The sequence below is a fragment of the Malania oleifera genome, chromosome 7, assembly GCF_029873635.1.
Source record: "Malania oleifera isolate guangnan ecotype guangnan chromosome 7, ASM2987363v1, whole genome shotgun sequence".
Taxonomy (NCBI): Eukaryota; Viridiplantae; Streptophyta; class Magnoliopsida; order Santalales; family Ximeniaceae; genus Malania; species Malania oleifera.
In genome coordinates, this window is record NC_080423.1 from 46,366,736 (window position 1) to 46,384,104 (window position 17,369).

At 36.5% G+C, this 17,369-nt stretch overlaps 1 protein-coding gene across 2 annotated transcripts in view; it reads right to left on the reverse strand.

The window, feature by feature from the left end:
* LOC131159648 (solanesyl-diphosphate synthase 1, mitochondrial) overlaps positions 1 to 17,369 on the reverse strand; it is an 83,859-nt gene that overhangs the window by 44,542 nt on the left and 21,948 nt on the right. For both annotated transcript variants that reach the window (XM_058114705.1, XM_058114704.1), the window contains exons 6-7: positions 11,349 to 11,480; positions 3,157 to 3,243 (exon numbers count right to left, since the gene is read on the reverse strand). In XM_058114705.1, coding sequence (XP_057970688.1) covers positions 3,157 to 3,243; positions 11,349 to 11,480 — 219 coding nt within the window. The remainder of the gene's footprint in view (positions 1 to 3,156; positions 3,244 to 11,348; positions 11,481 to 17,369) is intronic.

A 17,369-nucleotide genomic window follows, 5' to 3' on the forward strand; every position in this document is an offset into this window, starting at 1 on the left:
TATTCTGCCCATTTTTGTAAGACTCTCATTTTAGAATTAATTTTGGGAATAGTGGAGCGAACTTCCCTTACTAGTGTAGTGTTAATTTGGGGAGAGCTGACTCCCCTTACTGGTGTGATGTTTTAGAGTGGCCTTTGGTCATTTTAGGCCTCATTCATTAACCTTTTGGGATCTAGTGGTGCCTAGGGTAACTAAGCAGTTGGATGGGTAAAGGAGCTTGGTTTTCCATGGGTCATAGAATCACTCTTATTCAGACCAGCCATCTACTATGCCCTTTTTTTTTTTTAACCTCTTTTTAAGATTCTGGAGGGCTAGCTCATATATAAAGAGAGGGCTATGAATCAGGCGCAACAGAGAGCATTTGGTTAGGTTGGGAATCGGTCCGTAGATTGTAAGGAGGTTTGGGTCTTGGTAATTTGGTGTCTAAAAACACTTCCCTCCAGTCTAAGTGGTTGTGGAGATTTCCTTTGGAGGTGATTTCTCTATGGCACATGGTAAAAAAGTAAATGTGGCTTACAAAATAATGTGTGGATGCTAATTGGGGTGTTAGAAACTTTTCTGAGAGTCCTTGGAGGTTCATTTCTCATGTTCATCCTTCTTTTCTTCCTCTAACAAAATTCCAATTGGGGAAAAGTAATTGTATAAAGTTATGGGAAGTATCTGCTTCCTTTTTCACACCTCTCTCATCACAATGACATGATTTTCTCTTCTCTTGTTCTTGAGAGGATTCATTTCTTAGGATTTTCACATTAGAAGGGATTTAAATATGATAGAGGTGGAGAAGTGTCTTCTTTAGTCATTTTACCGAAGGGTCACCAATCACCATATGTCCAGTAAAAATGATTTATTTACCCATTCAAAGCAATATGAGTGAAGCATAATATACCATTTCTTGCTACAAAGCCTTCAAAGTAGTTGTGGATACTGCAGTATGAACATCAGATGCTCGATAACTCACACACAAACTTGTTGAAGTAGTTCACCTTTTGTTGTACATAGATCAGATTCCCGCACTTTACAAAGTGATGGTAGAGTTTGGCCTTCGGATTTTTTGGGGCATTATTCGCATAATTCTTTCTTTTCTCATTTTATTAAGATTGATGTGATCTTTCCTCTCTATTGGCATCTTTGGGAGGCAAAAATTCCGTCTAAAATAAAGGCTTTTGTATTGGCTGGTGATCCTTAACAGAGTAAACACCAACAATCTGCTGCAGAACAGGAGCACCTTCTAAAGATTTGTTGTAGCAAATATGTTTCATGTGTGTTTTATCCGTTTTTGGAAATATCCTTGGTTGGGGAATGTAGTTTTGTCCACCTTTTTTCCATGGCTTTTTCACCTGAGCTCAGGGCAAGATGGGTCTATTTCTTCTTTTGTTGTTGATCCAGGTGGTCCTTTGCCTTCTTGGGATTTCCATTTACGTAGATCATTAAATGATAGGGAGATAGTAGAGCTATACTCTTTGCTAGTCTAGTTGAATAAATATCATTTTTATTCAGAGGATAGACAGTCTTCTCTAGATTCTTCAGGGGTTTACTCTTGCAAATCTTTTTGTGATTTTTTGAATTTGTCTAATTTATCTTTTCCTCTCTATAGTTCCAGTTGGAAAGCCAAAGACCCATTAAAAATTAAGGCATTTATCTGGTTGGTTGCGCTTGACAGAATTAATAGCAATAACTTGCTGCAGGTTATGAGACCTTTGAAGGCTACACCTCCAGGCATCTATGTTCTCTGTTTTATTGTTTAGAATCTTTATCGCATTTGTTCATTCATTGTGACTATGCTAGGAGGGTTTGCAATATAAGTTATTTGGTATTTCAGGCGAATTTTGGGTGACTTCTGTAAAAATGATTTCCAGGCAAAAGGATTTAAAATAAGGAACAGCATAGTTTCCATTGTGCTTCTAATACATCTCTTACAGAGAAGAAAGGAGGTAAAAGCAGTGGCTTTAGCTGGGTCAGATACATCTTCCATCAAGTTGGTGAGTGAGCTTCCTGTGGAGAATGCCAAGGGTGGAAAAACCCAAGTGGAGCAGAAGCTTCAGTCCGTTGCAGAGCTGGGTGAGAAGCAAATAGATAGTGGCTTGTGTTAAGAGGTGGTTCAATCATCTAGTGGTAGCGAAGCGGGGAAGGTGGGTAATAAGGCTAGGGATATGAAGGTCTATAAGCGTTGGCCAGAGGGGCACAAGGGGGCAAGTAAGAAAGGATTTCTTGTCAATAATTGACTAAACTCGAACTAGCAGGGTTGCAGAAAGAGATTCTGCAGTGAATTTTTTGGTTGAAGAATCTTAGAACTGTTCTAGGGCCAATCTTAGAGAAGGACAAAGGGAAAAAAATCATATTGAAAAGGAAAAGAAATAGGGTGATATTTCAAACAATGACGGTAAGTATGACAATGAGTTTGCCTGTGATAATGGATTCTTGTCAGATGAACTCCACGATCAATTTGGTTATGTTTTCGACCCTTCTAAAGTTCTCACGATATTTCTTATGTGCCTCCCCCTCTGGAAGGTTTAAATGATGTTTCTATCTTTGAGCACAGAACTTTTGGAAATAATAAATGTATAGTCAGGAATCCTTCCTAGCCCTGGGAGGAGGTTAGTGCAAGAGCATTTAGAAGCACAAAGTTATTGGATAATATAGGCCCAGCCATCCAGGGTTGGCTGATCCTCGAGATAATAAAGTTCATGTGCATGGTGCTAAAAGAAAAATGAAGAAAGGACAGCATGATTTGGCAAATTTACCAAGTTCTGTCAATTATGATAGGAAGGACATAAAAAGGGGTTCTTATTTAGAGTTTGTTAACTTTCCTTTTTCTTCCTTTGGTTTTCCTTTTCTTGCCCTGAGGATCTCTTATCTTCTCCTAAGCTGTAACTTTTCTCCTTTTTCTAAATATATTTCCTTTTTCTATCCCAACAATTGAGCTTGATTCAATATCACTCAAAAAAAATACATTTTCCTTTTACAATACAAGTACAATCACATATACATGCCCACTTTTATTTGCATACAAATATCATAATTATCACCATAATTAATCAATAAAATAGATTTTAAAAATAAAAAATCAATTACAGTGATAGAGAATTACTAATTCAAAATATTGTCAAATAATTAACATAACCAGAAATTCACAAGAGAACAAGAATATATAGGAACCTTATTGCCCATTACAAAATTCAATGAACCAATACCACGCCGTGTATCTGCATCATCCAAGACGTCATCATGAAGAAGACTTGCCACCTTAAAAAGATTATAAATGATAAGTTAATTTGGAAGGAATAAACAAATTATGGTTTTCTCAAAGTTAGCCATTCCAAATTAATATGCTCTTTTGATTATTTAAATGTCACTATGTTGCCCTTGTACATATAAGTAGTATCCATGTATGCATCCAAGTCTATAAATTTAACTATTTGTCCTCAAGCATAAGTAAATTTTCAGTAAAGTTAAACAGAACAGAATTTCCAACCAAGATAAACATAAATCAATTCAATTAGAGCATCCAGAAACGTCAAATTCTGATCAAAACAAAAATACAGAGAGTTGTAGTGGGGATTATTTCAATTGTCTACTAATATTTGTCTTAAGAGGATATATCAAAGATATACCGGTAGGTTTACAATTAACAATCAAGGGAAACAGTACACAGGATTTGATGCGATCATAGACAAAATTACAGACAGTATGTTATTGTAAAAGCAAGTTACACATAATAAGATCAAAGAATACTAAAGCAAATGTCAAAATTGATCGTCAAGAATTACTAGGGACACTAGATTTCATCACCTTCCATCAATTATACAAGAAAAAGACAGGGAAGAAGAAGCAATACACAGAATTAAAACAAATTGGGTAGAATGGAGAATTGAATCCAATGTGGTATTTGACCAATGAATACTCCTAAGTTAAAAGGGAAAAATTAAGACTAGCGATGTCAACGATTCATAATATTAGGCAACTATGAAACAACACCTCTAAAAAGTACTTGTATATGAAATAAGAATGTTAAGATGAATCAGTAGCATAACTTTGAAAAATAAAGGAATGAAAACATCTGCATTAGGCCAGACAAAGCACTGACAAGGAAAGAGCTGTTGAGATGGTTTGGGCACTTGCAATGTAGTCCAAGTAACACAGCCAACCAATCTTGCGTAAACTAGAGAAACGGACACTCCAAAGAAATTGGACTAAAAGATCCAACAAGAAGTGCCAACAAAAATTATCCAACATCAAATATATACAGCAGACCACCAAAACCACCATTACTGCCTATTAAGAGATTTAATGGGGAAATTTTAACTATCAAAAGAAAATAGCAAAGATGAAGTATGATTGTATTTTCAAAAATTGAAATGGCATCAACAATACTCATAGTGCCCACAAGTGATTATTGTGTGCACGGGATGGTAATGAGGACTGACCTAATTCTAGGTCAAGTTAGGTATTTCTTTTTGTGCTTTGCAATTGTACTGTTTATCAGATATCATGTTCCTATATGCATCACCAAAATAGATTGGCATATAGAAAATAGACACTTGATGGCAGTTGCCAGAAGGCCCAGAACCATGGACAATTTTCATGAAGCATTTTTGGCAAAGGCAATTCTAAGTAACTGCTTGTTAAATGATTATGCCCTCTTCTGTTCCTAATGGTCAGATTGCACACTTTATTCTCAATTATGATCTTTCCCTTCAATGTTCCACCCAATGTTTTTGGAAGATTCATTTTGTGCACATTCTTACTACAAGCCTGATAAGTTATATCCTAAGGCTTCCAAATGTGCATTTGTGCACAAGGGTTACATTCCCATTAGTATGCTGTGTCTTGTAGATGTTACGTTTTTGAGTGAATATCATTTCATTTCTCTTCTTAATGCTAATCTGGTTTGATTCCCCCTTTAACTCTGCTCCCAAAGGGTCATTTGTCCCATTGTCAATTGTCTACAAATGCATATCTGCACAGCCTTCTAATGAAATAATCCTACCCAACAAGTTCCAGATATTAGACGTCCCCTCCTACATCTTGCCCACAATCTTCACATCCTGCAGTTCAACCTAGCACATCTGAAGTTGCTTCTTCCTCACACAAAGCCCATTACCGAGATGATGTTCCTATAGATATCCTTGAAGGTCAGCAGTCCTGTACTCAATATCTTCTTCCAAATGTTCTCTCATCCTTCCATTCCCACCTACCACCCCTTCCTTCGTTCTTTGTCTCTGTGGTGCTTCCAAAGTTCGTAAATTCAAACATTTATCCACCATGATTGGAAGCATGAAATGGATGAAGAAATGGATATATTACGCAGATACGAACATGGTGTTTAATTTTTAAACAATTGATCAGTGCATCAATTGGATATCAAGAATGCCTTCTTACAAAGACATCTGCACAAAGATATATATGCATAGAGCAACCTTTGGTAAGATGTTTCTGATGGAGCCATGCAAGGTATATCATTGGAAAAAAATCAATTTATGGTTTACAATAGTTTCCAAGCGAAGGATTTGACACAGTTTAGGTGCTGTTGTTCAAGAGATACGACTCACTCAAGGATGCAGGCATCCTTGACACAGATTTAGCAGGTGATCAGATGGCTAGGAGGCTGATCTCTGAGTACTGCATGTTTGTTGGAGGCAATTTGGTTACAGGGAAAAACTAGAAGCAATATGTTGCAACAAGAATGAAGACTGAAGTATAAACTAGAGCTATGTCTCACACAATATTTATGAAATTTGAGTGAGATATCTCGAGTGAAATTTTGGCTACACAACTTAAGAGTCCTAGTATTAGATATACATATTATAAAATGGAAGAAAAAGAGTAACATAAATCAACAAAAAAGGATTAGATGGTGGAGCTTGATGGGAGATAATATACTTAAATTCAAAGATAAAACAATTAAACAGTTTGATTGGACTGTAGGAGATAAGGTAGATGCAAATATTGTTCGGAACAAAATGGCTAATTCTATCATAAGGATGGCAAAAGAGATTTTAGGTGATTCCAAAGGAAGATACTCAAGTAGTAAAGAACGTTGGTGGTGGGATCAAAAATTCCCAAAATCCGTTAAGAAAAAAAGAATTTGGTATAAAATATGGCAAATTGTAGAAATATGGAAAATTTTGAAAAATATAAAGAGGCAAGAAAAAATACAAAAAAAACTATTATTGAAGGTAAACATACAACTTATGATACTTTATATACTATACTAGATACAAAAGAAAGAGAAAAATACATTTATAAACTTGTTAAAGCTAGAGAAAGAAAATGCAAATATTTAGGTGATGTAAAATGTATAAAGGAAGAAAATGACAGTTTTAACTAGAGAAGAAGACATGAAATAGAAGTGGCAAAGATACTTTGATAAGTTGTTTAATGAAAACCAAAATGAAAGATGAACTTGGCAATGACAAATGAGGAGAAGACTTAAAAAAGGATTTATTTGCAAAATTGGAGTTCTTGAAGTTAAGATGGCATAAAATAATCAAAAGCAGGAAATCTATAAGACCAAATAAAATACCACTTGAAATTCGGAAATGTTTAGGGGCTAAAGGAAATATTAACTAATCTATTGAACATTAATATAAAAACCAAGAAAATGCCACAAATAACAAAGGCTAAAAACAAAGAAAATGCCACAAGAATGAAGGAAAAGTACGTTAGTACTTTTATACAATAACAAAGGCTATATTCAAAACTATAATAACTATTGTGGAATTAAGATTATGAGTCATACGATAAAATTATGGAAAACGGTAATTGAATATAGAATATGACTAGAAACCAAAATTTTAGAAAATTAATTTGGTTTTATGTCTGGGAAATCAACACAAAAAGCTATTTATATTTTAAGAAGTTTAATGAAAAAGTTTAGGCAAAAGAAAAGAGACTTGCATATGGTTTTTATTGACCTAGAGAAAGCTTATGATAGAGTACCTACGGAAGTTCTTTGCTAGGTCCTAGAAAAGAAAGAGGTTTTCAATAAATATACTAAGGTCATTAAGGATAATTAGACCTGGCAAAGTGGATCAGGTCAGTTTATCCGTGGCGGATAAGGTGGATTGTCGGGTGAAAAAATCATAATCCATATTCAACTCGCTCAAGTGGCGGATTAGATGGTTTCGGGTCGGATAATTCATGACGGATGGGCGGATAATCCACCATTCTTAAATATAATTTTATTAATAATTTATTTTTTGTCATAATAATTTAAGTTGTGTACAATAACTTGCGATTAGTTTGTGTATTAACTTTTTTAGTAACTATATCAATCATTTAATCATTTATACTAGCTCTTTTTACTTGTGGAGTTGTTTCATTTGTGGGTTCTATGTTTGATGAATCTGGCAACTGAATTTTTTCTTCACTCATTTCATCATTTGACCAATTAAATTCAGTATTGATTGAGACATTTTTTTTCCTGAATTCTTGTAATGCATTGCAAAAAATTAAGAAATGGGATTAAATATTTTCATTTTAATCTTCACATTATCAAAGTTTTTCTTTCAGATTTTCAACTTTAAGAATCCTGAAATATATTTTAAGAGAAAGAAAAAAATTTACAATCATCTAGTTCATCATAAAAATAAAAATAAACCACAACTTCTTTTAAAATTTGTCAACATAGGGTCCCCAGGAGAAAGTAATAATGATATTTAAGAAGAATCAACCAATTTTGGTATAAAAATTGTTCCTTGCCACAAGATGTTATTTCAATTTTCAAACCCTAGCAGTACAAATAACGGCCATATTTTTAAAAACCTATAATATTTAGCATTAAAATTGGATTTTTCACAAAATGCTTTTATATCCAAACCCTAACAAGCTAACAATATTAACTTAAATAATCATGAAACATGAGCATTAAAAATTGTTTTTTTTCCCAACAACTATTGCAACTCAGAAATCATTCTCCCAAGATCATCACACTCTCTCTCTCTCCCCACACACATCGACATCAAACACAAAAAAGATACAAAAGAGAGAAAAAAATCCACAAAATAAAAGAGAAAATTATTGATAAAACACAAACCCTAGCTGATTAACGAAACAAATCACGACACAGAGAGAATGGGAAACAAGTCAAAAGGTCGTACCAGATTAGTTTCCACTTCGCGGAGCAAATCGCTTTGATAGCAAATTGGAGAGGCCAAAAAGCAAATCTGAAGAAGAAGAAGAAGAAGAAGAATACTTACGAAGGGTATTCTGTAGCAAAAGCTCCTACTGGTTCAAAGCCCGAAGGGTTGACGACAAACTCACGAAGGCTAGAACTGAAGGCCGAAGGGTCTCTGTCTCTCACTCTCTCCTCTCTTGCTGGCTCTCTAAACAGAGATGCTCATTAGTCGTCACGCTCGAATGAAGAATCGAATAGGGAAGCAGGCAGCTAGGGCTCGAATTGAATAGGGGCTGTGACTGTGAGTGGGAGGGGCAGAGGCACTGAGCAGGGCGTGCCGCGCGTAGGCCGTGTGGGCACTTGGACAGTGGGCTCACTGGGTTAAAGGGTTTGGCTGTAGCCTGTTGGGCTTCCTGGGTTAATAATGTAAGCGGGTTGGCAAATATCCTCCGGATAAACCCGAACCGACCCGCTAAGGGGGCAAAAATGAAAATGAAAAACCATATTCGACTCGTTTAGAAAATGGATAATTATAAATTGGTTAAAACGGGTCGGATGCGATTCGGATTAACGAATTTTTATCCATTTTGCCAGGTCTAAGGATAATGTATGATAAAATAGTGATTAGCATTAGGATAGTAAGAGGGAATCTAGAGATTTTCCAATCACAAAAGGTGTACAACAAGGTTCTACTTTGAATTCTTATCTTTTTACTTTAATGATTGATGAACTTACTAGGAATATCCAAAATGAAATCCCTTGGTGTATGCTATTTGCTGACGATATCGTGTTGATTGATGATAGTAGGAGTGGAGTGGGATCTAAGCTAGAACTTTGGAGAGCCACATTAGAGTCTAAGGGCTTTAGGATAAGTAGGAATAAGACAGAATATATAAAATATAATTTCAGTAATGTAAGGAGTAGTAGGGGAGAGAAGATTAAACTTGATAATCAAAAGATTAATGGCACTAATAGATTTAGATATCTTGGATCTACTATGCAAGCAGAAAGAGAAATTGAAGAAGACATAGTACATAGAATTAAAACAAGTTGGGCAAGAGGAGTGTGTCAGATGTGTTGTGTGATCATAGAATACCCTTAGAATTAAAAGAAAATTTTTACGAGACGGCTATAAAGCCGGCTACGCTATACGGTTCAGAATGTTGGGCAACTAAAAAACATGTAAAAAATGTAGAAGTTGCTGAAATACAAATGTTAAGGTGGATGAGTGGTATAACATTAAAATATAAAGTAAGAAAGCATATACGCAGTAATTTAGGTATGGCACCAATCGAAGACAAGATAAGGGAGGGGCAGCTTAGAAGGTTTGGGCATTTGAAAAGCGGGCATAGTAGAGCACCTGTGAGAAGTGAGTTAGTTCTTCTTTCTAACATGAAAAGGGAGAGGGGTAGACCCAAAATAACTTAGAATGAGGTAATGAGAAGGATTTAATAGTTCTTAATCAAATAGAGGAAAACGCTCTCGATCGAGTGAATCGGCAGAAAAGGATTCATATAGTCGACCCCACCTAGTGAGACTAAAGGCTTCTTCTTCTTATTGTTGAGTAAGATATCTTAAGATGGAGTTCTAGGTAACAAGGCAAAAAACAGCTACTGATCAAGAGATTTTTGACAGCAAGTTGCACACAATAATAAATTCACATATTTTTTCAAATAAAAGATATATTGAGAGAGAGAGAGAGAGATTACACCCACAGCAAGGCAAGAACCTCAAAAAATTAAAATAAAAAACAAAGAATGAAGTAAAATAAAAATAGCAAACTAGCAATAATTAACCAAGAAATCCCTCTTTTTTAAATCCTTCCCAATGTAATTCACCGAACACTTCAAATATGTTAGTTCCCTTTGACCCTTCTTCACCTTAGCTTTGCCAATATCTAGCTGAATTACATTTCCTCCAGAATAAGACACCAGTAAATCCAATTTATCCATCAAATGCAGAGCTTCTACAGCCTTCCCAGATCTCTCTTCTACAGGGGTGGGCAAAATTACATCCTTCTGTGTTTGCTTTTTGCGTCTTCTCCATATCATCATTTTCAAATATACGAATCTCCCCCACCCCAACTCTAAAATCTTTCCATTGGAAGTGGCAGCACATGCATTAAATCCTCAAGCATATCAGAAAAGTCAGAAGCATAACCATTCTGCTCACTTTCATTGTCCACAACATCCCCCCAAATTCTTCTTTTCCTGACATAAACTAACCCTATCACTAACATCCCCATTTTGAACAACTGGCTCTTCCACTATAGATAAACTTCCTCCATTACCTCTCATAAATTTATTTTGTTTCCTCACCAGAAGTTACCCACTTTTCTTCAAATTTTTTCCTCATCTCAACACCCATCAGCATAGCCTTCTCATGAGCATAGAACTTTTGGTCCCTAAACTTATCATACATATATTCCTTTTCTGTAGATCACCCAAAATATAGCTTCCTTTTCTGCAGATTTTTCACCCAAAACAACACTTTTCCCCAGAATCTCATCCTCATCAGAATTTTGGTTATTAAAAGTAACCCCCATTTTTCATCCATTGCAGAAGGCTCAGTAGGAGTTCTCTCCTCCACATGAATTCGTTCCCCAAAAAAAGGACAATCATCAAACAAACCCCCAGATTTATTTGAGATGGGCCTGTATTTTGTTGCCTCTATCCCTCAAAGCTTTCTGGGACTTTATTCATTATATTATCCATGTGCAAACGAAAAAACAGATGGGCATCAATATATTAACTAACGCATAGATTTTTGAAAATTAGTGAGCTTAAGAAAATAATAATCATATTACTTTTGAGGAGTCAATGAGGGCACCCCCACCATTCCATGTAAATCCACCCCATCAGAAGAGCACATTAGTAATAAGTGAAAAACCAAACCATTATGTATATTCTCATCAATCATGTTTCCTATGACAGACTGAGTGAAGCAGATTGTTGCTTTATTGAAGTAATGAAAGAAAAACAAATTATTCCTGTTTATGTTATGTCTAGACAACAAATCAGTGATGATTCTTCCAAAGCATTGAGATGAAACCATTCTATGAACTCTGTAAGAAGCAGCACAAAACTGACATCTATCCTCTGTCGCAAGGCGAAGTGTTTTCAATTACATAATAAGTATGGAAATCAATATATTTGGAAACCTTTCATCCATGTGTGTGCGTATGTACTTGACACCATTGATAAAAGAAAAAGTAAAATTCCAAAGAACTGACATGAATCATCTCTGTAATCTCAGCTATACGCTGCTGTCTGGTGCGTAGTTCTGTTGCCACAGGATCAACAACTCTATCAGAAGCTGTTTCAGGTATAGTCACATTCAAAGCAGTTGCCATTAACAATAGAACCTGTATATAAAAGACAAATGTCAGCTCATCAATGTAAGCAAGAATTATATTAGATTGTAAAATAGAAAGAAGGAATATGGGAAGTATACTATGACTTTCTTTTAAATATGTGATGCAGGAGCAAAAAACAAGAAAGAGAAGTTAATTCTTGTCTAAATTGCAAGATTATCATTTATGATCATCTAACAAAATAATTCACACTTCCACGAAATGTGCACCCATTTTAGGTTGGAAAGATGCCAACAGATCTGACACGAAAAATAATATAAAACAAGAATACTACACACTTCATTCTTCATCCTCGTATCATCTCTCTGCATCATACATATTATCATTTCAAATGAGGAGAATGCTCCAGTTGCAAATTGAATCACTTCAGTATTCGACATGATTTAAAACATAAACATTCAATGGCAGCCTCAAAATCGGGATCTTGACCATTTTCTTCTAACACAATGATAAAAACTAAGAAAATGCGAGAGATAAGTGAGGAAAAGCACTTCCATACCTACAAGAAAAAATACAGAATATATTCAAATTTGTAATAACTATCGTGAAATTAAACTTATGAGTCATACATTGAAATTGTGAGAAAGGGTAATTGAGCAAAAACTTTTGTTTGAAATGAGGGTCTCAGAAAATCAATTTGGTCAACTACGAAAGCCACATATCTTTTAAGAAGATTAAAAGAAAAGTTTGGGGAAAGGAAGAGGGACTTGCATATAAGGATATGTAAGTAGTGACTAGCGTTAGGCCTACAAGTGGAGAGTCTAGGGAATTTCCAATCTCAATAGGTGTACATTATTTTTTTCTTTGAGCCCTTATATTTTTGCATTAGTGACCGATGAACTTGCTAGGAGCATCTAGAATGAGGTTCCGTCATGTATGTTGTTTGCAGATAATAGTCTTGATTGATGATACAGGGGTGGGGTAAAATCTAATTTAGAATTATGGAGAGAAGCTTTAGAATCTAGAGGTTTTAGGATAAGCAGAAATAAGATGGAATACATGAAATGTAACTTCAGACATGGTAGGAGCAATATTAAAGAAAAGATTAAGCTTGATCAACAAGAAATTAATAACACCAATAGATTTCAGTACCTTGGATTTATTATGCAAGTTGAAGGCAAAATCAAAGAAAATCTAATACATAGTTAAAAGCACGTTGGGTTAATGGAGAAATGCTTCGAGCGTGTTGTGTGATTGTAGAATACTCTTACAATTAAAAAAAAGTTTTACAAGATGACTATAAGACCAGATATGCTATATGGATTAAATGTTGGGCAGCTAAGGAACAGCATATCCAAAAAGAGAAGGTTATCGAAATGAGAATGCTAAGGTGGATAAAGTGGTATAGGTATAGCATTAAAATATAAATTAAGAAGTGAATATATTCACAATAAGTTAGGCATAGCACCTCTAGAAGATAAGATAAGGAAGGGGATGGTTTGGGCATCTACATTGAAGCCCAAATAGTGCCCTAACGCGGAGGAGGAGCTAGCTTGGCAGTAGAACGGGTAGGGATAGGCCTAAAATAACTTGGAATAAGATAGTAGGCATTTAATAGCCTTCAAATTGTTGATAGATATTGGCCACAATTGTGTAAATTGGCAGAAAAGGATTCATGTAGCCAACCCCAACTAATGGGACTTGAGGCTTGGTTTTTTGTTGTTGCAAATGTTGTTGTTTGTGGTTGATAAGAGAAACATTTATCAATAGAACCAAACACATCTAGAAGGCCTAGAGAGCGAGATGACCAAAAACAACAAGAAAGTAAAAACAATACAGACAAACAAAGCTAGAGCTGCTCCCCAATCTCTTTGAAGTTAACACAGAGACAGACCCTAGAAAGAACAAAAAGACAACCCCTATAACATTCCTGTCAAGCCAAAGACTCCACAAGATCGGAAAAATCACAAAGCGTCATTCCTGCTCTTCCCGAGCTCCACCATGCTTCAACAAAGATTAAAAAGAAAAAAAAAAAAGAGTTCCAAAGATTGTTTAACGTCCAACAGTGGAGGAAAGGATAAGCACTGGTTTCGTGGGATTCACAGCACATACAATACATATCATGATTGAGAAATTTATAGGAGCACCTGATTTGGAGCAAATTGTATGTGTTAACCGTATTGATAGTGACAATCCAAATGAAAATCCCAGATTCTAAAGGATGCCTTTGCCTTCCAAATGATGGCTCCAAGGAAAAAGATTGTTACGTTTGAATGGACCACAGAGGGGGATCATAGCTCAAGATTTTCTTTTCATGGGATAGATAAGGTATGACAAAGGAAGAATGTAATTAAAGAACTAGTATCCATATGGGGTGTTGTCATTACGAATCCAATTGACATCGTCGAGGAGATTACTGGGTTTTCAAAAATATTATGAGGGTAACACTTGTTGGCCCATGATTGAAGGATTAGAATGGTGTCCCTAATCTGGTTATATGTATTTGGTTGGATAGGCCTTTCGAGTAGGAGGTGAAGTAGTCAATGCTTAGCATGGATTAAGAGAAAGTTTCTGGGGCAAGTGTGTTTAATTTAGCCTTCTTTCAGAATTTTTGGGATGTGCTTGAGGTTAACTTGGTGAAGGTCTTTCATGGTTCCATGCTAATGGTGTGATTCCAAATAGTATGGATTCAACTTCTATCACTTAGTTCCCAAGAAAGGCCACTCTCTAAGGTTTTGCGACTTCTGCTCAATTAGTTTGATCACAAGTGTTTATAAGACCATAGCTAAAGTTCTGTTTGATAGATTTACAGAGAACATAGGGACTGCCATTTCATCAAGGGCTACGGGCTACCTTTAAATGACCTTATGTTCTTCTTCAAGAATAATATCCAATTTTAAAATGAATAAACATTTGACAGCTAAGGATTATCTATTTATCGATAACTAGGGCTACCAAATTAAAATTTTTAAAAAAACTTTTTTTTTTATAGTAAAAGAAGAATTTCATTAAAAGAATAAGAATATACAGCCAGGAGAACAAGGCATCTCCTTAACGTGGTCTGGAAAACCCAGATAAAAATCACAAAGAACTAACCTGAAAACTAAAAAACTAGAGAGAGAAAAACCAACACGGAACTATTACTCCAACACATAATGCCAATTGTTCTGAATATCAGAGAAACTCACCCCCACAAAATTCCCCTGCCCACACACCAACGAGAAGCCAAATAATGTATCTTTTCCCAAATCAGCAAATGAGATGACTTCTTCCCCAGAAAAAAAATACGCACATTACGCTCCATGCCTCCATCGACAGCCCCCAAAAGACTGCAAAAAAAAAAAAAAAACGCACATTTCCAGAGTGCTGCCCTTTCCCTTTTTCTGCCAAAACCAGCAAAATAAAAAGCCAGAAAGTCCTCAACTGCCCCTAAACTCACCCAACATTTGGCTAAAATACCAAATAGCTTATTCCATACCCTCCAAGCATAATTACAAATTTACGATCAATGAACAAATGCAATGCAGATTCTGAACGATTAAAACTAAGAACACAGATGCCTGGATTTACAAATAAGAAATTCCAAGTCATGGATTCACAAAACTCAATCTGCTGATTGGGGCTGCATCGGCACTCAAAATGTGAAAAGCAACAGAGCACACACTCCATCCTCAGCTCATTATCCTGCCCACCCCACTCACAATATGCTCATCCTCACTAGAGAACTTCATTGCTTGCACCTAAACAGTCTCTCAACTGATCTGTGGAGATGACTCAGACTTTTCATATATAACATTAGACCATTTCAAAACCTGTGCACTGCTTCAGAGACCTTTGGATTGGCATCTGTTCTATTCCCTCCAAAATTTATCACCACATCCAAAAATTTTGCCTTCGAAATTACATCATCATCCTAATTCCCCAACTTGCTCTTCAAATTTAAGTCCCTAAACCCCAATTTTGCTGAGCTCGACCAATCTTGAATCCATTTTCCATTGTAAACAGTAAAATTCTGTTACTCTGCAGCTTCCTGCTCTCCCCTTTCCACCTTATGAATAAAACTCTATCATTAAACTTTTTGATACTCAAATAGAAGGATTAACCTTCAATTCAGATCCCCCTCATAAGTAGCAGTTGGAGCAATTACGAGAGAGAGAGAGAGAGAGAGAGAGAGAGAGAGAGATTGAACGTTATTAATTGAAATGAAGAAGTCTTTGACCTAAAAATGGAGTTCAAAGAAATTTCATGCAATAAATGTTTAACCCCCTTCCTACATCACATACACAGCAAATAAGGCAAAGAAAATGATTTCGACTCCCAAGTGCCTCCATTAAATACCAGCAAGGCCTTCACCAATTTGTGCACAACTCATACAACTACAATTAGTGAAAATCAAATGTCGAAGACTACGAAAAAGGAAAATGATCAATAGTCCATAGGGGTGGCAAAACGGGTTCACGGGCCGGGTCTAGGGGGGTTGTAAATGGGTTGGGTCGTAAACGGGTCAAAGTTAAATGGGTCACAACCATGTAAACCCTAACCCACCCATTTATTCACAGGTTACCCGTTTAAAAAATATAAATTATTTATTTTAAAAAATTTTAAACATTTCATATAAAAATTTAAAAAAAAAAAAACAAGACAATACACAACGAGTAGCTCTCATTTCCTACCCCGACGCTGCTTATAAGTTAAGAGGGGGAAGGTAAGGTGCACGCAGGTCCACTGGAAGTCCTCCCATCGCCATTGATGGGCCGGTCACCTTCCATTTCCGACATCTCATCAAGCCTCAACTGCCGCGACACCTGTCACAGTCGCGACACCAAAACTACGGCCCTAATCTCCCCAATGCTCCCATAAGAAAGGGACGAGTTCCATGGGATTATCGAGGGGGTCTCCGACTTGCCAAACGAGTTTCTGGCTTGCATTTTCCAATATCTTGGCCCTAGTGACAGGAAACGTTATTCTCATCTGCTAGCAGTTGCTGGAGGTCGAGGGACAGAGCAATCACCAGCTGTCGCTCAACGCCTAGTCAGATCTGCTTTCCATGATTCCTTCCCTATTTTCTTGGTTCGACATCGTGACCAAACTTGCTCTGGGGTAGAACGGTAGATCTACGCCTCTGGATCATGAGGGAGCTTGATCCGTAAGGGAGCTTGATCTGACCATGGAACAGTTGGACGCAGGAGCTTTGGAGTCGAGTGGTCTGTGGAGCTAGGGGGCTTGATGCCTGTGGAGGAGACGAGGACTCAATGAGTGGATCGTTCGCAGCAACGCACCAGCAGAAGCAAGAGGCAGCTAGAGGACTGAGAGGAGAGCTGTGGGCCGCAGGAAAGGAATTAGGATTTAGGGTTTTTGTGTGGGTGGTTTATGATGTATATAAAGGATCCAAATAAATGGATCACCTGGCGGGTGACCCGACCCGAACCTACTTTAACCCGTTTATAAACGCGTTGGTTTCCCTAAACCCGAACCCGTTTTAAACGGCCGGGTCACGAGTGACCCGTCGCGTAATAGTCCATGAGGAAACAATTGCCCTAGTTACTATACAAATGAAGAAGTAGACTTCCAATGGAGCACAGATATTGCACAACTTCTTAACAAGCTCGGCTCCTCAAGAAAATATAGAAAAAATTCACCAAGAAGAGTCCATTAGAAAATTAAAAAATATCACACACTAACAAATCTCTCTCATCTTATTTTTGTTCTTGCTGTTTGCTCTCTTAGGAGCAGCAGATCTTTGGGCAGATTTGTAATTTTATAATTTTAAAGGAATTTTAGGAGTCCTTTGTGAATCTAGTTATTGAAGTATATACTTGGCGAGTTGAGAGAACTTCCTTTGGGAAATGCTTTGTTCACTTGGTCATTTGGGGGGGCTAAAGCGATAGCTAGTAGATTGGATGTATTTTTGTTCTACAGTGATTGGGAGGATGAGTTTCC